The following is a 22,428-nucleotide window of genomic DNA, read 5'->3' as shown; positions in this document are numbered from 1 at the left end:
GGTGCTGGAGAAAAAGCTGAGTGTTCTACATCCAGCTCCTCAGGCCACAGGAAGAGACAGTGCCACTAGACCTGGACTGAGCGTCTAAAACCTCAAAGCCCACCTCTAGAGACACACTTCCTCCAACAAGGCCACACTCAAACCAACAAGGCCACATGTCCTAATAGTGCCACTCCTTATGAGTCTAGGGGACCATTTTTATTCAAACCACATCATTCCAGCAATCCCAGCCCTTAGCAGGTTGAGACAGGATTTCTACATTTGAGGCCTGCCTATGTGAAAGACTGGACAAGACCCCATGTTGAAACTTGATTTTTCAGCACAGTGTGCTAGCATACCCCTGTAATCTTAGTGATGAGAAAGCAGCAGCAGAGTGAGTTTGAAGCTAGCCCATACTATATAGAAAAACCTTGTTTCAAATTCAAAAACAAAAAAGGCAAAACAACTGCAAAAACAAACAAACAAAAAAAAAACCAAAAAAAAAAAAAAAAACCCAAAACAACCCCCAAAGTTGGGATTTTCAATATTTTTATTTTCCAAACTTATTTTTAAAGTACATTAAAACATCAGAAATAAAAATTTGGCCTAAGGATTAACATAAGAACACTTATTAAATGTTTTAGAGACACATACTTTGCATACAGTAAGCATTAAGAGAAAAAATTAATGTTTCCTGCACATTAATCATATTCAATTAAATTCTCATTACTCTGAGTTATAATTTTTAGCCCTTATGAGGATAAAAGTTATATATGTCTACCTATATCAATATTGTGAGTATACTGTTATAGACAGACATATATAGCTTATAAAGAAACAAGTTACATCTTTATATACAGATGGGAGGGCAGTCAAGAATCTAGCCCACAATGTATTTCATGAAAATCAAATCAATAATTTCTTCAATGAAGACAAAGAAACTGAACACTTTCTATGTATATGCTCTGTCTTCTTTATGCTATGATTTTTACTTATCAAAGATGGGCCCCGTGCTGGTCAAACAGGTCACACAACAAAGTTAATATTAAAAATTTTATAGGTAGTAATTCTCCCTTAAAAGAGATACATACCTTTTTATGATGCATATTTTCAAATATTTTAAAGATTTAATTTTATTTTATGTATGCAGGTGTTTTGCCTGTATGCATGTCTATGTATCACTGTGCATTATGGTGGGTCACATGGGAAATGAACCTGTGTCCTTTAAAAGAACAAGTGCTCTTAACCTCTTAGCCATCTCCCAAGACCCAGAGATGTACACTTTTAAAGTGTAAATGACCTTGTTGTTGAATACAAAATTATTTGCTTTACTGGACTAAATACTAGGTTTGCAATTAAGATACATTCTAATGGTAATTTGCCAAAGTTCTTTAAGTAATTTGGGGAGAGGATTTTAAATGTCTTAATTCTTTTTTGAAAGAGCTCTGTACTTTATCTCTCTTATGGGAGTATTGGTAAAAATGATGCTGTGTTGAATCTATAAAAACACAGTTGAAATAGGTAAGAGTGATTTCCAAAAAGAGTATCCAGCTACCAAAACAAAGGAGAATGGATATGCTATCAAACTTTATAGCAAGAATAAAGAAAGGAAGAGAAAAAGAGGAAGAGAAGGAGAGAAGTGAATTTGAAAATCTTGTCCTCACAGTTAAATCTCTGAAACCGACCTGACTGGGGTGCATCAGAAGGCATTGTGGCTACAGGAGGCTAGGCCAGTTCTGGCTAAGGAGCTACTCCATCTCTCAGCATCTCCTGTGATCCTGGAGTCTGGCAGAGCCTGGGAGAGGGTGCTCTGAGCTGAGCACCTTCTGTTCCTTGAACTTCTGAGCTTTGAGAATAATAGTTGGATACAACAGTTTGTAAAGGTACCCTATTTTGAATCTCATAGTATTCCAAAATTCTAGTGAGATCACATCCTAACTGCATGAGGAAAATGTTTTTACGTTGGGAGCCAGAGTACCTAAAAAAATTAGTTTTAGGAGTAATAATAATATAGTTGCTCATTTCCAGCTTAATGTTAATGAGAGAGTATTAAACAATTAGTTTTGGGGCTCGGGATGCAGCTCAGCAGTAAATTGGTTGCCTAACATGCGTGAGCCTGGGTTCAAGCTCCAGCCCCATTAAAAAATGGGGAAAAAAGCCAAAACCTAAAAACGTCACTCTGAAAATATTAATAGATCTATTAATATTTCAGAAATTATTTTCCATAGCAATATTTAAATAAAAAATGCTATTTCTGAATATCTATGTGAATGCTGTCAGGTAAACAAGGAAAGCCCAAACCAAACCTCTCAATTGCATCTCTAGGAAGCTAGTGTTGAATGCATGATCAAAATGTACCCTGTCTTCCACAGACAAACTGCTGAAGCTGACACACCATGTCTGCTCTCTTGGAATGGTGCCCCCTACTGTAGTACAATCTTCTACTAGTGTAGGCTTCTGGAGTAAGCAAGGTTCTTCTGAAACAGCAATTAACTGGTGATACCAAAAACACTTTGTAAAGCTAGATACTCAACTCACATAGAACAATGCTGTATAGGAAAAGTGACAAGAATTATAGCTCTGTATTGTTAGGTTACTGTCTCATAAGGGAAGTGAGAATTTTAATGAGGTCAGAGGTACAGGTAACACATTGCTATTTTCTGTTTTAACAGTAAGTTTTTTATTTAAACCACTTGCCACCAAAAAAGTACACTGTTTGCTGTTTCAGTACTTCAAAGACACTAATTCCATATTTTTATAAAAATAACACTTCAGAAAGATAATTTTTTTCAAACACCATTTTAAAAATGTAGCCAAATTACAGCAGTTGACAGAAACAAATGCAGTCCCACAGCCAAACATTAGACTGGAGCTTGGGAAGTCTTGTGGAAGGGTTGGAGAAAGGATAGAGGAACCTGGAGGGAACAGGTACTCCTTCAGAATACCAACTAACCTGGATCCTTGAAGGCTCCCAGGTACTGAACCACTAGCCAAAGAGGCTGGTCCTAGGCCCACCAGCACATTTGTAACAGAGGTGCAGCTTGGTCTTTATATGGGTCCCCCAATGAGTAGAGTGCTGACTGTCCCTGACTGTTTCCTGTCTGTGAATCCTGCTCCTAATTGGGCTAGCACGTCTGGCCTCAGTGGCAGAGGATGTACCTAGTCCTTCAGTGACTTGAGGAAGGTTGTTTCCCCAGGAGGGACCTCCTCCTCCTCAGAAATAAAGGGGAGGAGAAATTGGGAGAGGGACCATGAGAGGGAGTACTGGGAGGAGAGGTGGGGCTTCAATCGGGATGTAAAGTGAATAAATAAATAAATTAGTGGAAAGAAAGAAAATGTAGTCAATACATATCTAAAATCCCATAATACTGACTTAAAAGGGTGTCATTAATAGAATAGTCCCTGACATCTTTTTAGCAGTTTAGTATAAAGTATTGGGACATGGGTCAGAGTATAAATTGAACTAAACTTTTACACTAAATCTTAAAATGTCAAGAAACCATGAAGCCAACCCGGATACTAATACTTCAGGTGAAAGAAAGTCAAGTCTTCAGTTGATTCCAGGTTTTGTTTTGCCATGGAACTCAAGCTCTTTTAAAGGTTTGTTCAGTCCAGAGAGAAAACCATTCCCTCCAGATTCTCTGGCTGTATTAAACAGAAGGGATAGGGATCTGTTTTGCCGACGTGCTGTCATAGTCCTGCATCAAGTCATTGGTGGTGTAATAGTGCATGGCGATGTAGGAACTGGCGAAACCAAAAGAGTTCACTGGCTGCAGGTTTGCTGGGCTGCTCTCCTGCTGGGACGGGCTGCTGTTATAGATGCTATAGTAAGGTTCAATCCGAGTGTTGATGGGTGTCGAGCTGCTCTGCCCACAGGGGTGATGTCCAGCAGAGACTTTGGGACTTGCTACACTTTCTTTTGAATGACTTGGGCCACAAGCCTGGTCTACAAATTTCTTCTGTGGTTTTGGAGACAGCATGTAGGCAGAGTTTGTCTCATGATGGGAGGATTTGTTTCTATTGATTTCAAGGTTCCCTTTCCCCATGGCCCGAAGTCGAGTTTTCTGTTTGCAGCAGAGGAAGCCCAGGCCAGTGTATCGCAGGCACCAGAGCACTTTCCTTCTCAGCCCAGCACTGTTCCGAGAATATATAAAAGGATTTAATCCTGACTTGAAAAATATCAGAGTAAATCCAAACAACTCAAACTGGTAAAGGATGAAGCTGCCACTGTCAGACAGAACCACTTGCAGCAGGGAAATCCCCAGAGGAAGACAGCACACTAGAACCGACAACACGATGACCATGCAGGTGACCACAGCTTTGGAATCCTTGGCAGTAGAGAGGTTGACCGCTGATACCAGCTGGAGCCGACTGGCTGAGGGGATTGGCATCTGGTTGGCATTCTTAGTGTATCCATGAGTTTGATTGTGCTGCAGTTTGTTATAATTCTGGTTCCTATACAGAGCTGGCATGGTGCACTGGATGGGATCTCCATTTCCCTTCACAGAGGCCCCCATGAATGGCTGTGGTCTGGAAGCATCAACTGTGATCACAGGGGGGCACTTTTTTACTTGGGCATTCTTCCGAAGGGTTTGAGCAATCATGATATAAGAGACAGACACCACGGCCACACAGAAGGTAAAGTCAACAACATACAGAGACAGAATGGCCTTCCCTTCCCCGTCCATAAGACTGGACATGGGGAGACACAGGTGGGACTTACTGGTTCTCAGTGTAGCCAAGGTGGCAAGTGTAAAGCTGGTGGCCCAGAGAAGAAGGGTAAGGAGCAAGATGCAGGAAAAGGAAGCGGTGCAATTAGGCTGCTTCCCCATCACCATCCGGAGCCGGTGCAGGGCAATCACAGCTACCATCTTGAGGGACATGATGATGAAACCTGAGCTGGTAAGGTGGAAGGTGAAGCAGAAACTGTCTGGGATGCTCCTGGCTGAGCTGAAGAACAGCACAAAGGTGAACATGGGGGCTGTGGCCCCACAGATGAACAGATCACAGAAAGACAGGTTCAAGATCATGAAATCAAAGTTAGTTCTGAACTTTCTGAAGGCCGGGTCAAAGAAAGACAAGAAGACAATAAAATTTCCATAAGAGCCTAGACAGAAGATGATGGCAAGCAGGACCGTGCAGGTCACCAAGGTGGCTGTGTGGATAAAATCTCGAAGACCCTCCTGGAGAGAAGTGTTATTTCCTCCCTGCAGGGGAGGTGTGTATAGCAAGGTGGCATTGGGAACATTCTGAAGCGGGGCACTTGAATTCATCTTCAGAGAAGTGTCTCTTGTGTTTTAAAAACATCAGCAGGAAGAGAGTCAGGATCTCAGCTCACAGACGATGGGCATGTATGGCGGAGGAAGATAAGCCTGCACACACACAAACACACACCCAGAGGCAGAAACTGATTAATGAGCTAACAATTGAATTCTGTTTTACAAAATTGAAATTTTTCATCTCAATTGCTGTGAAAACCATGGTTAAAGGTCTAATACAGAAAAGGCATTGAAACCATGCACTGGAGACACACAGGAACATAACCTCTCCATTGGAAGTCAAAAGTCTCTTCCCGGAAGGAGCTCCATCTGTGTGGCTCCAGAGACTACAGCCAGGAACAGGGGGAACTCAATCCATCTGAGGCAGAAGCTGAGCAATGGTGAAGGGAGCTTTGGTGTGGAGAAGCTAGCCGGGTGAAAGACGAGGGGCATGGAGAAGAGTGAGCATGGAAATGGAGCGTAGGTCTCTGCAACAGAAGGCGGGCAAGCAAGACAATGTGCTTGAAATTTAAACAGGGGAGTGTTGATACATAATGTGTCCCTTCAGTAACTGCTCAGAAATCACTGACAAATCTCATTTTTCTCTAGGGAGAAATCTTTATTTCCCAGCACTTATTTCCTTTACTAGTTTGAAAGTTAAGTTTTTGGCCAATTGAAAACCCTTCTTTGGAAAAGAAAATTTAATGTAGGACTACATTTGAAAGAAGAAGAAATCAAGTAATAAAACGTGTCTGAGATTATATTTGTAATTTCTGAGGTGCAAAGCAACACTTTGGTGTTTTGGAGCGATAATGCAATGGTGCTGCACCTGTCTGGCTTACAGAATGTTTTTGTGTTTGATCTCTCTCTCTCTCTCTCTCTCTCTCTCTCTCTCTCTCTCTCTCTCTCACACACACACACACACACACACACACACACACACACACACACGCCCCACTATGGGAGTTAGAGACATGGTTTAGTGATTAAATCTATGTACTGCTCTTCCTCACCATCAAATTGGAGGTATAGATTCTGCATTTATTCACTAAACTTACACTTAACTACATGTGTGTCTTGCTCTAGCTGCTGAATGTACATAAGAAACACCTGGTACCTTAAAAGACTAACCTTCCTGCTTCTTTCTATCTACAGTCATTTTTCTCTCTTATGCAAGGAAATCTAATATACACTCACACAAATTTTCACTGTTCCCAAAACGCCAAAGATGTGTATGGCCTGCTGTCTATCCTCTCCCAAAGAAGAATCCAGCAAGATAGATGACATTTAGTGCTCTGCTCTTAACAACTGGAAAACACTTGCTTTTATCTAATATTGAAGGGACAACCAATGGCACTTAGGAGGTCCAGAGCCTGTGCTATCAGCTGGAGCTGGATCTCAGTGGCCTCCAGGTTCCAACCTTTTAGCTCAGGGGTAGCAGATTGGACCCAGTCAATAAGTGATTACTGCAGCTCTAAGCACCAACTAAGGACTATCTAGAACAGGTGTCTCTCAGCATTTAAACACAAGCACAGGCTTGGCAGTGAGAATCAGTCAGATCAGTTCTGGGAGAGGCATGTGACCACCTTGTCCCTCATTAAGACAGAAACAATCTAGGTTGCTGTTGCACTGGCTGCAGACTGCAGAACACACACTATGATGAATTTTTCCACTGCAACGTGACATTCACTTTTCTGTAAAATACATTTTTTTCTTTTTTCTTTTTTTCGGAACTGGGGACCGAACCCAGGGCCAAGCACTCTACCACTGAGCTAAATCCCCAACCCCTGTAAAATACACTTTTAAAACTAAGTTATATGGGAGATAAAAGTATAAATTCAGAACATTTGCTTATCAATGATTAGAGGTAAGTAATAATGGAGAGCTCTTACTATTTCTAGTTTAAGACTGCAAACCTGTTTGTGAACCCTTTTGGTATTGTTACAGTGCAAGAAGACACTAGGTTAAAAAAATGTTTCTTGGAGTTAATTTATGAAAAGGGAGAAGACAAAGGAGAGTAGCAGGGATTTGGTCCAGGGAAATGACAAGAGCTTAGAAAAACAAAGCAGGAGATAATGAAACGAAACTGTGGCAGTTACAGGACCCAAGCTACAGATGTAGGAGATGAGATGATGAGACACCAACAGTAATAAAGGAAAAGAGAGGAGGGAAGTAGGGAAGTGTGTGTGGGGGGCTGTGGGGGTGATTGAGTGGTGGCATAGGCTACTCAGGACACTGAGGCAGAAGGACTATAAGTTCAAAGCCAGCCTGGGCAACTTTGTGTGAACCTGTAGCAAAAGAAAAAGTGAAAGAAAGGCCAGGTGTTACAGCTAGTGGTGATGTACTTTTCTGACATACACGAGGTCTTTAGGTTCAATCCTGGGGTTGGAAAGATGATTTGGAATTACTGTGGGGGCAAAGTTGCATAATTTAAAAGTATAGAAATGCACGGTAGGAAATAAGAGCAATACAACAGAGAGCATCTATCTCCCTAAATGTTTCCATAGGAACTAAGCAGTTGTTCCCCAACACCCACATTCTTTAACTCCATTCCCCACACACATGCACACACACTTACATGGCCACACTCAAGAGAGGAATCCTTAGGTCAAAATTAAATTACAACAGCTCTCATTCATTGCATGGCTATTACATTCTATGTCTCATACTCAAACTTTATATAAGCTATCAAACTTTACTTCACCATCGAAAAAACCTCCGACCTATGAAACTGCTGTTCCCCAGTAAAAGTTCCTGGAACACAGAACTTCAAAACCAATAAAGGAACTGGAAAAAACTCAACCCAGAGTTCAATACTAATTCTTGGGATTTTAAAAGAAAGTTAAAAACAAAAATGTAAGCCAGGCATGGTGGCACACACCTTTAATTTCAACACTTGGGAAGTATAGGCAGGAAGATCTCCATAAATTAAAGGCCAGCCTGGTTTACAAATCGAGTTCTAGGACAGACAGGGCTGTGACACAGAGAAACCCTGTCTCAGAAAACAAAAGAACACAACCACAAAAAAAGAAATTGTGTGTGTGTGTGTGTGTGTGTGTGTGTGTGTGTGTGTGTGTGCGTGCATTCAGTCCTTTAGAGCAAAGTCAGTAGAGGTTAAATATTCCTAAACATTAAATGTTATTTCCAATGCATACATATGTTACTTTTTATTTCTGGGGTTATAGTCAGGTCCTGGAAGATGTAAAAAGTCATATCAGAATTACATTACCAGCCTTATACATATTCATGTCATATTGTATTCATTTGGTGTGTGTATACTCTACTGTTATACTATGCTTTCTAGTTCTATGTGAAGTTGATACAGGTTAGGGTCATTTTAGAGGAAGGAACCTCAACTGAGATAACGCCCCCACCAGACTGGCTTGTGGACAAGCTTACAGCACATTTTCTTGATCGATGACTGATATGAGATGGCCCAGCTCACTATGCATGGTTCTACTCCTGGGTCAGAGGTTCTGAGTACTATAAGACAACAATAGGAAGAACAAACCATAGAAAGCAAGCCTGTTAGAAGCAGTTCTCCATGGCATCTGCATCAGTTCCTGCATTGAATTCCTGCCATGACTTTCTTGTGTGATGTGTTGTAAGATAAAATATACCTCTCTCTCCAAATGGCTTTGCTCACAGTATTTTATTATAGCAATAGAAACCCAAGACAGGCAGACATGTGGAGTTGTGAGGATAATTTGTGGAAGTTGGCTTTCTGTTTCCATTATGTAGGATTGGTGGCAAAGGCCTTTTCTGTGGAGCCATCTCACTAGCTCAGAATGCCAGGTTTAAGTATATTTATTAATCATAGCAAGATAGAATGAGCAGAGTATAATGACACGTAACTGGGGAAGCTCAGTCATTAGGATCATGATTTCAAAACCAGGCAGGACTAGTCTGGACTACATACATATAGTGACACTTTTCCTTAAAATGAATTAATATACATCTGATTACAGTTAAGGAAGAATGTTGAGGTAACTGGAAGCAAGAACCAGGAACAGGCCTTTAATCTCAGTGCTCAGGAGACAGGAGACAGATTTCTGAGTTGGAGGCCAGCCTGATCAACATAGCAAGCTCCAGGCCAGCCAAGGCTACATAGTGACACTCTATTGCAAAACAAATAAACAAACGAAAAAATGTGTGAAAAGCTGAATGTGGTGGCACAAGCCTGTAATCCCAGCCTCTTATGATCATGAAGCAATATCACCTACTTGAAAGCCAGCCTGAGGGAAGGAGGGAGGGGGATCAGGATTAAGTGTAAGGGGAAAAGGGGGAGGGAGGGAGGCAGAGAGAGAGAGAGAGAGAGAGAGAGAGAGAGAGAGAGAGAGAGAGAGAGAGGAAGGACAGGAGTGTTAGGTCCCCAATACTGTGCCGTCTTTTTAATTGTTTTGTTTATTTCCATTCCAAATGTTGAAGGATTGAAGGAGCTGAAGGGGAAAACCAACAGAATCAACTAACCCAGATCCCTGGGAGCTCCTAGAAACTAAACTGTCTTGATTTTTGAAGCAAACATTAGGACATTTACAAGTTAACTCATGACCTGGATTATTTCATTATATGAAATAAACGCAAAGTTTCTTCATGGAAGGCATTTTTTGAGCGCAGCCCTCACACAGGACTAAGTTCTGTCCCATTCCCCCTGATTCGAATGGATCTAGAAAACCTCAGGGAGGTTAAATAACTTGCCCAAGGTCAGTGAGGTATTTCAAACCTCCCATTTCTTCCTAACCACCTGAACTAGCCACTGAGGCTAGTAGTAGCTGATGGGGTGGGGAAGATCTGGGTCTCTGGTGGAAGGATGAGGAGATTGTGAAGCACAGTGTCCTAAAAACTAAAGGAGTGGGAAACTGCAGGTTTATCCCTGATTGGTAATGGGTACGGTGCTTCCTAGAATTGGAGGAAACACAGGCCTATAGGCTAGTCTAGGGATGCCTGGATGTGGGTAGTGGGTTGTGGTCCATATAGAGCCTAGGAGCATACAACGGGCTGCCCAGGAACACAGGTGCGCATCCCACCAGGCCAGGCCAAGCTCAGCCTTCTCCCAGTTCCCGCTAGCCTCACAGCCCTGGTGGGATCCTCCCGGTCTGGGCTTGCGGCCTCTCACCTGCCAGCTGGCCGCAGCGCCGCCCTTCCTCCTCCATGTCGCAGCAGCGACCCTATCTGCGCCCGGTGGCCTGGATGCTCGACCCTATCTGCGCCCGGTGGCCTGGATGCTGCCGGGCTAGAGTCATCACCGTCATCGCCGCCGCCTCCACGCATCCCGGGAGCCTAGGCGAGCCGGGCCGGCGGCGCAGTCACAGAACCCGGGGCGCAGCCCCTCCCTCTGACCGTGGCCGCCCCGCCTGTCGTCACCCTCCCTGCCTGCGGGCCTCAGCCTGGTGGGTGTGCACTCAGACCTGCCAGGGCTGCCGGAGAACTGGCCGCTGATACACAGCTAGGAAAACATGAAAGCCGCCAGGCAGTTTGAGTAGGTCTCTCTGCAGGCCTCTAGAGACAGCTGAGTGTGCGCTGCGGAGAGCCTTCAAACTGCCCGGCCTCCTTGGCTTTCTCACTAGGCTGTCACTTCGAGTTTAGTAATTATAACAAATTGAATCAAATCAACTTCAACACACTTAGGTGTATTAGATAATAGTACGAGGTTGGTGCAAAGTTAAAAAAAAGGTACTATTAAATAACATGTTGAGTGTAAAAATCTTGGGAAGTGATAGTGTAATTCAGCTAGGCCTATTTTAGTAAACACCAACATAAAACATTAGATCAGTAGCTTCTCTTAAAGTCGACTTGTCTAAAATAACAAACTCTTTAACTTTAGTCGAAGTCGTTACATAACAAACATTTTTAAGTATGTTATGCTCAAACATACCCAGTTAACTCCTTCAGGATTTTAATCTGGTATCTGATAGACTTTTCTAATCTTATCTAATACTTAAGAGAATGGTATTCAAATGTCCCTTTTGGCTGGTACTAGAAATCCAAGACTTTGATTCCATCCAGGTGAAATACTTCGTGGCACCATTACTACTACAACCTCACTCTATTTTGTTGAGTTTTCCTTTATAAATACAAACTAGTAATGAGTTTCAAAGTAATTTAATTTTCCCATACTTTTTGCTAAGAAACATGCTGGAGGGCTTTGTGAAATCAGAACTGCTTAGAAAAAAAAATTCAAGAAAAACCCCAACTAATTTACACGTAAATCATGTTCTACTCCCCAGATACTTGTCAATATATCAGTTCTAAGATATGTTGTTGGGTAACATATCTAGGGCTGGGCCCTATAAACATTTGAAGAAAAAAAAGGACTAAGTTAAGCGTGGAAATTCTGACCCAAATTATATGTCTCTCCAAATAAACTAAATATTGCTTGTATAATTTCAAGCAGTGGTCTTCAGAAGTCAGGTATTTGGGTTTGTGCTAACAAAACTTTTTTCCCCTCCTGAAACAAGGGCTTCTCTTTGTAGTCCTGGCTATCTTGGAACTCACTCTGTAGACCAGGCTGGCCCTCAACTCAGAGATCCATCTGCCTCTGCCTCCCAAGTGCTGGGACTATAGGTGTGTGCACCATTTGCCTCCTGCTTGTTTTAACAGAATGTTGTGTGATGACAGAGAAGTTCCTCTGTACTATCAAATGTAATAACTGCTAGTCCCACATGGCTGATAACCACTTGAAGCATGCCTAGTGAGCATGGCTACTACGCTCAACAGAGCAGAGTTCATTCATTCATTCATTCTGGCCAACTGGGAAGACAATCACAGATCTAAACCTAACAAGGCAAAAAGAACCCACAAAGTTGCTGCTATCCCATCTGTCTTCTCTTAATGAGGATAAAAGTCAGGTATTAAAAACAATCCATTTTATTAGGTTTTAAAACTAGTTACACAATTGAAAGTCAATTAGGTACTACTCTGTACAGGGACTGTGCCTGGGTATGCTCACACTTCAATACTGTACTAAGCCCACTGTGTAGATTGAGACATTCAGCATGTAGATACTAAAAAATAAACTGTAGTATTCCTTTAAGGAAGATTGTAAAGGGTGTGTCACAAGATGACATTCATCAACTTTGAATTATTCCAACTAGAAGATATTTTACACTCTAAAGTTGTGACAGGCAAACATGTTACTTAAAAATGCACACAAAAAGGTACATAAAAATCCAGATATTCTAATGATAAATGAACTTAAAAAACCACCTATGTTTCAGCTTTTGTAACATGAGAAGATAAAGAATATAATTTAAAAACACACATCAGAAAAAAGAAAAAAGAAAAAAAAAGGCATTCTGTAGGTACAAAAGCAAAGAGCTGTGTGTGAATCTTTATAACCAGTTCCAGACAATGGTCTGTGTTAAGGGCTGCATCTGTACAAGTCTTGTCATTGTCATCTCTACAGTTTATACAATCTTTTACATCTACATAACATACCAAACAAGTCAAATATCAAGTCTTATTAATCTTAATGATTCTGTAGGCGGGCATACAGGTAGAAGGGAGAGAGGGAGAGGGGGGAAGAGAATGAGAAGATGGGAAGGGTAGGGACAGAGAGAGAGAGATAAAAAATTACAATCTTCCATTCATATGAAGTGTAATGTATTTCAAGGTGGGGTATAAAACAATATTTGTGAGGACTATAGGGTAAAAAACAATCAACCAGGGTGTTTATTGATGTTCTTTTTTATTTTTAAAATCACACACTGTATACACATACAAATCCGTCTAAAATTTATTCACCAAACCCCCAGTTTTTCAGCAATTAGTTCTTACTCAGCACCAAAAACTCCAGTCTGTGGAGAAAGACAGACTTCTGCAGTGTGGTTGAGCATTGTCAGGTCCTAGGTTAATTCCGAGACTTGCCCCCTTTGATCCTTTTCTCTTCATGGCTCTCTAGACACAGGCTGTCAAGACTTCAGATTCATGAGCCATGACTACCACGAAACTCAACAGCCTTTGGAGAAGAACTCAAAATAATGAGATGACTGAAATGAGAGACGCTACATGACTGGTGAGCACTCTCCATTCCGAGGACATTGTTATTTTTAATAAGTTTCTAGACTGTTTGGTCATAATGCCATGATCGCACTAGGTTATTTCTAGCCTGAGACTCTGTGACTTTGTCATACATCTCAAAGAAAAAAGTGATCAGTATTGTGGGAACACTTCAGGACAAGTTAGGGAATCAAGCGGCAGCTGAGAACCTGTGAACACAGACTAATGAGGCCAAACACAGAAGCCACCAAAATGATGAAAGCTCAACAGAAGCTGTGTTCTGAAACTTGCAGAGTCACCACGGATGATACCTGAGGATCGGAATTTTTGATGAAATGAGCCCAGAATGAGGAATAGTCATCTGCAGTAAGAAAAATAAAATAAAAAATTATGTTAGGTTAACGAGACACTCAGTTTTAGAATTCTACCATATAGATTTTGTTTATTCTCCTTACCCTTGTCTATACAAAGACTTCCTGGCCCTCTCTTTTTTTTTTTTTTTTTTTTTTTTTTTTTGGTTCTTTTTTTCGGAGCTGGGGACCGAACCCAGGGCCTTGCGCTTCCTAGGCAAGCGCTCTACCACTGAGCTAAATCCCCAACCCCCTGGCCCTCTCTTTTTATAGAAAGGTAATAAGCACTTGGGGATTTAGATGAGTTGTGCATGATAGGGAATGTCTTTCATACTTGAGAAAGGGGAGAGGTGGAGGCAGGAAGAACTCTGTTTGAGGCCACCTGTTCAACATGGTGACTTCTAGGATACCCAGGGCTACAAAGAGACAAAAACTCTATCTGAAAATTAATAAAAAACAAAACAAAACAAAACAAATGAACAGAAGAATCCAGATGGTGAGGTAGAGAGATGGCTCAGCAGTTAAGAGCACATGCATCTGTCCCCAGCACTCACATGGAGGCTTACAACTATCCGTCACTCAGCTCCCTCTTTTGGCCTCCAGAGGCATGGCATGCTCATGTGTACAACACATGCGTACAAGTCAAATTAAAAAATCCAGATGATGTGTTCTCATGATTGTAGAACCACGAGTTGCTAGTATAATCCCAAAGTCCCACTCAGGAGGCAAATTGGCCTGTGATTTCTCTTCTTTCACTTGACTATCTCAGGTTACTAATGCAAGTTATTTATTTTCCAACTGTCTCAATGCAGTCACATAAACTGCCTGTCTAATAGTGGAAACAAAAATCATGAGAAATCCTATAGGAGTTATTTCCATTGACCACAGAAAAAGCCATATTTACAACCAACCCAACAAAATCCTCTGAAGGTACAGTCACAGGCTACCATGTTTGTTTACCTCAGCACTGGAAATTAAATTAGGGTCTCATCTTTGCTAAATTTGGCCTCTTCCTGTAAACTATATATTCCCCAACCTCAAAAGTCATGTTTAAAAGCATTTAAGTGTAGTGACACATAGCTGCAATCCTAGTATTCATGAGGCTAAGGCAGGAGAATCATCCCAAATTCAAGGCTAGCCTGGTCTACATAGCTAGCCCTACCTTCAGAAGTCAAAACAAAGAACACTCTTCACTTTATCTAAGCAGTTACATCTAAAATGTCAGCAAACCTTAAAACCTTATAGATATTCTTTCCTTGGCTATGCTGGGAATGTCACACATAACTCACCCCTCTATGCATAATAGCATGGTGACACAAGGAGGTCAGTGAGGACAAGCAGCTGGTCATCAGTGAACTGCTGCTTGTGTTCTTGCCAGTTGTCATGATGTGTCCTTCGGAAATTGGATAAGGTCTTCTTGACAGTCATCTGTAATCAACCCACATACATTTTAACCTCTAACAACCAGAGTCACATGTGGGTTATCTTCAGTTATACTATATCCACCTAGACCTCAGCTCTTACGATGTTAGAAAACCAAGTCAATTTTCTGTCACCAAACCACTAACATTCTATTAAAATTATTAGCTTCACTTCAGGACAAACATTGTCGCATTGCTAGACCAATTCAATACGTATTCCCATACATCTACAAAGGTGACCTGTTTAGCTTTGGAGCATGGATGCTTACTACTAGATAAAACAACCACTATTTCTACTTTAATATTAGCTTTCAGTAAGATGGGAGACTTTCCAGGTACAAAATGCAAGAATAATAGTAGCACGAAACCTAACTTCCTAGTTAATGCTGTCAGGATTCTTCATGCTGGGTTTGGAAGAATAGTAGCTACAGAATTTTATTTTGTTGTACACAGGAGAAATGTCTCTAGCTTTAATAATTACAGAGTAAACTTGACCAGATCAGTGGTAGCTTTTTTTTTTTTTTTGGTTCTTTTTTTTTTTTTTTTTTTCGGAGCTGGGGACCGAACCCTGGGCCTTGCGCTTCCTAGGTAAGCGCTCTACCACTGAGCCAAATCCCCAGCCTCAGTGGTAGCTTTTTAAAAAAATAATATATTTATTTTTTTTAAATTTAGGTTTTTCTGTATTGCCCTAGCTGTCTTCGAACTGAAGAGATCCATCTTCCTCTGCCTCCTGCGTGCTGGAATTAAATGTATACAGGAAAGTATTTATCTCAAGTGATACAAGTAAACTGTCAGAGAATTATATGCTCTGGAGTGTACATTATTTTGGTAGATTGTCATGTGCTGTTTGATTTCATTAAGAAGTTGGAAGTGGAATTGTCCATAAGGATGTGGATGCTGTGTCTCTCTAAGGTCCCTAGTCTGGGAATGGTTTAGCCTCTTTAACTCTATGGCAGGAAGGAGAGAATGGCAAATCAGCTCAAGAGTAAAACCATGTTTGAGGACACCCGGAAGGCAAATTATTTCCAGCAGAGGCTGCTCTGTTTGTCCAACAGTGTAAAAGCACCTGCAGTGGGAAAACTGAGGAGGAGCCATGGGGAGTTCGCCTTGACTGTGAACTCTAGCTACTTGCCCAGTAACATTATGCTGCTATAAGCACTTGACTTGACGATATTATCTCGATCTGCTACTTGTTCTTTTACTTGAAAGGGCATACTCTACTCTACCAGAGATTCATTCTTATGGGGTGCTCCGCGCTAAAGGAGCTTTACCAGTGGATTTCTGCTAGATGTGCTGAGCCTCCAATTTGATGGTATTTTGTTGCCTGTCTATCTGATATGTGCTTATTACTTGCTATTTATCCTTTGGCTTGTTGTGTACTTAAATTCACTCATACCAAACTGAAGATATGACTATTATAGATCATTCTTGGGACCATATAGAACATACTTCAATAGGCTGAGGATCATTCAAATGTGCACTGAGATTCATAAGGAGCTGGGGCATCCAGGTAGGAACATCATAAGGGCTAGAAAGAACACATGCACCAAGTCCAAGCACACCAGCATGACGTTTGACCAACTCTGCAACAAAAATAACAATATGTCATTTACGGTAATAAATTTTCATTTATGCTAGATGTACTTTCAGTGTGCATATTTCCCATTTAATATAAATTTACAAGTGTATACATAAAAGCATGATTTCTGGGGCTGAACTAGAAACTGCAAATTCTGAAGATATTCTATAGCTGTCTTTTGGTGACTGTATAATTGTTTCTAGCCAGGAACAAGTCATTGTTAAAACCAACATAAATACAATTTTTTTGATCAGTTCATTCATACTAAGTCCTGATCCTGAAACAATTTAAGAGGTTAGGTAATATCTTCTCTATTGGACTGTCCCCATACAAAATGCATGACACCCCACCATGCATGATATGAACTGCAACACACGTCTACCTTACAGGGTCTGTTCCTTCCTTCCAGTAGAATAAGTTCAAGTGTTGTCAAATGCCCACATTCTTGTTTCCTTTTTTGCTCGGCCCCTTATCCCTTGCAGTGGTGCTGGGATTAATCAAGCTCTATCTGCTCCATGCAGGCCTCAGTCTCCATCTCCTTTTTGGCGGTGACTGGGGTTGAGCTCAGGATGTGATGCATATGAGCCAAAACCTTACTACGCTGAGCCACAGTCCTAGCTCCTCTCAGAGTTTCTTAACAAAGCATGATGTACACTCTTTTGTAAATATATTTTAGGTGTGTCCATGAACAGAAGGAGAAGGTAATAAAATGAGATTTTGGAGCACAAAAAATTACAAATAATGCCATTTGGTATAAAAAAAGACTTAAAACTAATTGGTACTAATATTTAATATATAAATACTACTTGCTATTAAGTAATTATGATACAACTGTGGCTCTAAAGTATAATAACTTCATATTCTAGGTACTCTGTACAAATTAAATTTCATACTAATTTTTTATTTCTCTGGGGTTAGATCAGATGTTTATCTGTTGTCCCACTTAAATTTCTCTTTAAACAAAACATGGTAGTCAGACCTTTCAGCATCTGGCTTATGCTCAATTACTTTAGAAGCTCCTACAATGACTCTTCATCGTTTTATTAACTGACTAATAAATACAGTCTACACTGGGTTCACATTTTGGACAATGGATCACACAAAAAGAAATTAACTTGGTAATACATTTCTTTGAGGAGATCTCCCTCATAGAGCCACACATGACTATTCAATATTCCCTTTTCTAGACAAGCAAGGGAACTCTGGTTCCCTAAAACATCATCTTTTTTGTGTGTGTGTGTGCATATATTTATGTTGCATACATGTGTGTGCACATGAGCGTAGAAGCAGAAGTCAACCTCAGATGTTGTTGTTCCGCAGGAGCCTTTCGTAAGTTATTCTATTTCATGTTCATGTGTATATGTTATGTATGTTCACATGCATGCAAGTACCCAGAGAAGCAGAAAGGAGTGCTGAATTCTGTGGAGCTAGCTCCAGATGTGGATGTTAGAAACCATAGTACAGTACGCTTAACCACCAAGACATCTCTACAGCCCTGTGCTCGGTTTTTTGAGTCAAGGTTTTTCACTAGGATCTAGGGATCTGTCTGTCGCCACTGCCCCAGTGCAGCAATTATGGGCGTCACACTTGGCTTTTCATATAGGTGCTGGGAGTCAAATTCATGGCCTAAGGTTTGTAGGGCAACAAGCACTTTAGTAAATGGGCTATCTGCACTTGTACGCACACAAGTCTGTGGCATGCAATTGGAGGTCAGAGGAAACTTGTAGGGTAGGTCTTGCCTTTTATCACAGACCCAGAAATTGAACCCAAGTCCTAGGTGCGACAGCAGGTGCCTTTACCCAATGGGCCAAATTACTGGTTGCATTCCCCCCCCCCCCCCGTTTTCGTGTGTTAATGCACAAATTGTAAATTCTCAAAATAGTTTAATCCTATTACAGATACTTTGATCAAATTTTGGATCTGCTTTTACACATTTATATTTATTTGGGGGAAGGGTTAAAGAAATGCCTTATTAAAAAGTTATTGTTGCAGTAGTAGATAGGTTTCTTTGTCAGTACAATTTTAGCCTTTAATTTCAGGGCCTATCTTCTTCAAGCCAACTCCTAACAAATAGGAACAATTATTCTCTGCATCTAGTAAAGACCTGAGCACAAACAAACACTTCAAATGCTTAAGCAAACTGCTTATTTCTTCAAAGGAATGGGGATTTTTAATATTACCTGCAGAAGGAATGGTATCTCCCACAGAACCAGGGTCTCGTTTTCTTTTCTTGGGTAGTTTAGTTTTGCAAAGTTGCTCAAAATGACTCTGCATAGCACTGTCCATGGTAAGGAAGTTACACTGTAACAAACCACTTAAGGTAGTAGCAGCCATTTCTCGAACCTGGAGGGATAATCATTTCTATTAGAACTGAGATCCTAAGTCTGAGGTAGTAAAGGATCTCAGAGAGGTGTGGAAAGCTGAGTGGGGACCTTCCCAGAAATGTATGTAAAGTTTACTTTTTCTTTCTTTTTCATGACAAATATATCACCAGATTCCCCACGTATCTGTGGCCTCAAACTAGATAAAAGCTACATAAGGATTATAATAGTATAACTACTATAAAGAAAATAAAATTTCTCCACAAATTAATAAATAAACAAAATAACAAAACCTAATGTTAAAAATATAAACAAAATCCCCAACATTTTTCTCTGTATTCCTTGAGAGATTCCTTGTTCTGTCATTTGGTTGCCCTGTTTTCTATAAATATATTGTGGTCCTGGGAATGAATTAAGAGCGTCTTATAAGCTAAGCAAGTATTCTACCACTGAGCCTTCCTTTTATCTTTGCATTTGGAAACAAGGTCTCACTAAGTTGCCTATGCTGGCCTTGTGGTACTAGAGATTAAACCCACAACCCGCCTAGCCTATGTTAGGCTAGTATTCTACCAGTTTCATCCCTAAGCCCTTTTGGTATTTAGGTAGGCAGGATTTTGTTAAGTTGCCCAGGCTGTCTTAGTGTGAACTTGGTGTGGTTCAGGCCGTCTAGGAACTTTCAATCCTCTTTCCTCAACCTTCAGAGTAACAGGGATTACTGCTGTGTGCCACCATATCTAGACAAAATAGTCTACTTCATTTGACTGATTTAGGACAACTCAATTTGAAAGACTCAGCAATTCTATAACTATCAATTTCTGTTCAAAGGGTAATACTTATAGTATACTATGATAAAGAATTGGAATGTGGGCAGTAGTCATACTGGCCAGCAGCAACACGTGCTTTACTTTGTGGATAAAGAGAACACATATTAAAAGTAAGCAAGCATGTCTTGTCATTAGCTTGCATTTCTCTGGTCATTATTTGTAGTTTGTATTGCTTTTATGTGACAACTAGTCTACAAGGCTTGATGATTTTTATATGTCAAAGCATTGTTTTCTAGTAAGTTTCTAATATTCTTGTAGAGAAATTTATCTATTTTGATGTCCTCTGAAAGCTTAAAAAGTCATCTCTTAGGTTCCAATTAATAGCCAAATCTGCATTTTAGATTCTTTAACTTCCTTAACTAGTAAAGATGTGACCTAAATCTATAATATTACATTGTGTTCTAAGAAGTTATCCATATGTGTGTGTATGTATGTATGTATGTATATGTACATATGTGTGTGTATATACATCTCCATCACCTCTGAGACCTGCAGTTCCTGCACTGTTCTACTCACTGAACTTTATCTTAGGAAAAATAAGGCTGTAGGGACTGCAAGGAGCAACAGGAGCCCAGTCTCTGGCAAGGCAAACAGTTTTATCCAGCTCCTTACCACACCCACCTCACCTTCCCTCTGTTTTTGGAGATGAGTTCTTACTATATAGTCAAGGTTGGCCATGTCTCACCTAGCTAGCTGCCCAAGAGCTAGGATTCCAAATATGCACCAATACATCCATTTCATTTCACTTTTTAGTTTCAAGGAGTTATTTCTCACTCCACGATTCTCATTCTCATCCATCTCAGTGATAGGATGCATTTTCACTACAGATCTTGCCTGCCTCCTCCCACCAGCCACACTTACCTACTCTCCTCTCTCAGTCTGCCAAGTCCACCCCTGACCTTATATAGACCCATCTTGGTAAACACTATGACAGACAATGAAAGCTCACCAGCAGCTTGAGCTTTGGCAACATAACCTGTTATTCCTCTTGAGTGAGTGTGTGTGTGTGTGTGTGTGTGTGTGTGTGTGTGTACACGTGCATTTATGTTCTCAAAGAGCACAGCAAACTCTTTCCTGAGGCCTGAAACTAGGGTATTCATACTCATCTTAACTCTCTGCATAGTAACTGCAGAGTCCAAAAAGGCTAATCCATGCAATACTCTTTGACTTTGTATGAGAGATTCCCCACAAATACGCATCTCTTGCCTCTAGATGAGATTTAAGATACAAGATTAGTACAAATATGAAATCCATACACAAGCTGGACCCTAGTGTTTGTTATAATCTCGTGGGTATTGTAGTCAATTCTTTCCTAAATGTGGGTTTCAGGACTAAACTCAGGATGCCAGACTTGGCAGTAAGTTCCTTTATTTGCTAAGCTATCTCCTGGCTCATACCAGTAATTTTCTTCCTTCCTTCTGTCTTTTTATTTCCCCTGTCCTTTCCTTTTCCTTCCTTTCCTTCTTTTTGGAGATAAGGTCTCACTATGTAGCCTTGAACTTACAGCAATTTGCTTGTTTCCAGAGCAAAGTGCTGGGATTAAAGGCATGCACCATCAGGCCCAGCTCTATGACAGCAAAGTTTTAATCACACAGCATTCTTATAGATTGGATGTTGGATGTCCTTCTAAAGTCCATGTGTTGGAGGCGTATTCTCCTGGGGCTGCCTGGAAGTGGTAGAGCTGAAGAGGCTGAGCACATGCTCTCAGAGGGGACGGTGGAGAAAGTCTCTCTTCTATCTTTTGTACACTTTGGGACAGAAGATGAATGATTTTGCTCCACCACATATTCATACCACGATATACTGCTTTACCATATGCCTGCAAGCAACGAGGTCAATCTGCTATGACTGAACCCTCCAAAACTAAATTTGAAGTACACAAACCTTTTCTCTTGCTGTGGTACTATCTTCAGGCATTGTTATGGTCAAAGAAAGCTGACTAATCCTCTAAAACTGGGGACTGAAAGAAAATGTTATTTTTCAATTTCCACTTTCCCATTTTTATTCCTTTAGTTTCTAAGAAGCACAAGAAATATAAGTATTTTCACTGAATTTGTTATAAGCAGTCTGTCAGTTCCCTTGGGTCTGGATAATATTTCCTTGCTGAACACAGAAAAGCTGGCCAGGCTTATTAGGGAAGAGGAGAAACCACCATCCCACTTCCCTTTAGATAAATCGGTTTTCAGTACTTAGAAACAGATACATAAACACTGAAAGTTCTCTATTACAAACAGGTTTTAAAGTCTATAAAGTAAGCAATATTTTTATGAAAGTCTGTGTATTTTCTTTTCCCAAGGTCAATTATAGTCTATGGCTGCACCATACTAATTGTGCCCAATCTCACTTGCCAAGGTCAATTGTTTGTATGTATGTATGTATGTATGTATGTATGTATGTATGTATGTATGTATGTATGTATTTATTGCAGCCTGCTTTTCCTATATTGGGCTAACTGAGTTAAGAGATTATCTTTTGGTACAATATAACTAAAACCTCTGCATTAGTAGAGGTAAGGGTAGTGGTCATATTTTAACTTTACTGGATAATAGTGTATTCTGTGCTCTTCAATATGCCTTCATGTATTTCAACTAGTTCCTTAAGAATCTTTACTCTTACATTCTGGTGTCCTAAGTGTGGGAAGGTTATAGGCTACCAAAGGAGAAACATCAACCCAGCCAAAAAAACCTTTTGACCTACA

At 40.6% G+C, this 22,428-nt stretch overlaps 2 protein-coding genes and 1 long non-coding RNA gene across 5 annotated transcripts in view; 1 reads left to right on the top strand and 2 right to left on the bottom strand.

Annotated features, from left to right (window-relative positions):
• Window positions 1-2,635: 2,635 nt before the first annotated feature.
• On the bottom strand, window positions 2,636-10,523 carry Gpr75 (G protein-coupled receptor 75). Its single transcript, NM_001109096.2, is given in 2 exon segments — window positions 2,636-5,351; window positions 10,354-10,523. A coding segment is annotated over 1 exon segment (1,623 nt). The 5' UTR covers window positions 5,253-5,351; window positions 10,354-10,523; the 3' UTR covers window positions 2,636-3,629.
• A 1,565-nt stretch (window positions 10,524-12,088) lies between these two features.
• Psme4 (proteasome activator subunit 4) overlaps window positions 12,089-22,428 on the bottom strand; it is a 103,635-nt gene continuing 93,295 nt past the window's right edge. For all 3 annotated transcript variants that reach the window (NM_001025140.2, XM_087584143.1, XM_087584144.1), the window contains 4 exon segments: window positions 12,089-13,596; window positions 14,875-15,013; window positions 16,456-16,589; window positions 18,766-18,928. In NM_001025140.2, the coding sequence (NP_001020311.2) occupies window positions 14,879-15,013; window positions 16,456-16,589; window positions 18,766-18,928 (432 nt within the window). In that variant the 3' untranslated portion in view covers window positions 12,089-13,596; window positions 14,875-14,878.
• LOC148001501 (uncharacterized) lies at window positions 12,090-22,400 on the top strand. The gene is made up of 2 exons (XR_015637676.1): window positions 12,090-15,511; window positions 15,633-22,400. It is a non-coding gene; the product is annotated as an uncharacterized LOC148001501 (long non-coding RNA).

Source organism: Rattus norvegicus, chromosome 14 (genome assembly GCF_021556685.1).
Source record: "Rattus norvegicus strain SHRSP/BbbUtx chromosome 14, alternate assembly SHRSP_T2T, whole genome shotgun sequence".
Lineage (NCBI taxonomy): Eukaryota > Metazoa > Chordata > Mammalia > Rodentia > Muridae > Rattus > Rattus norvegicus.
The sequence above is the reverse complement of the archived record's forward strand: the minus strand, read 5'-3'. Positions and strand labels throughout refer to the sequence as shown.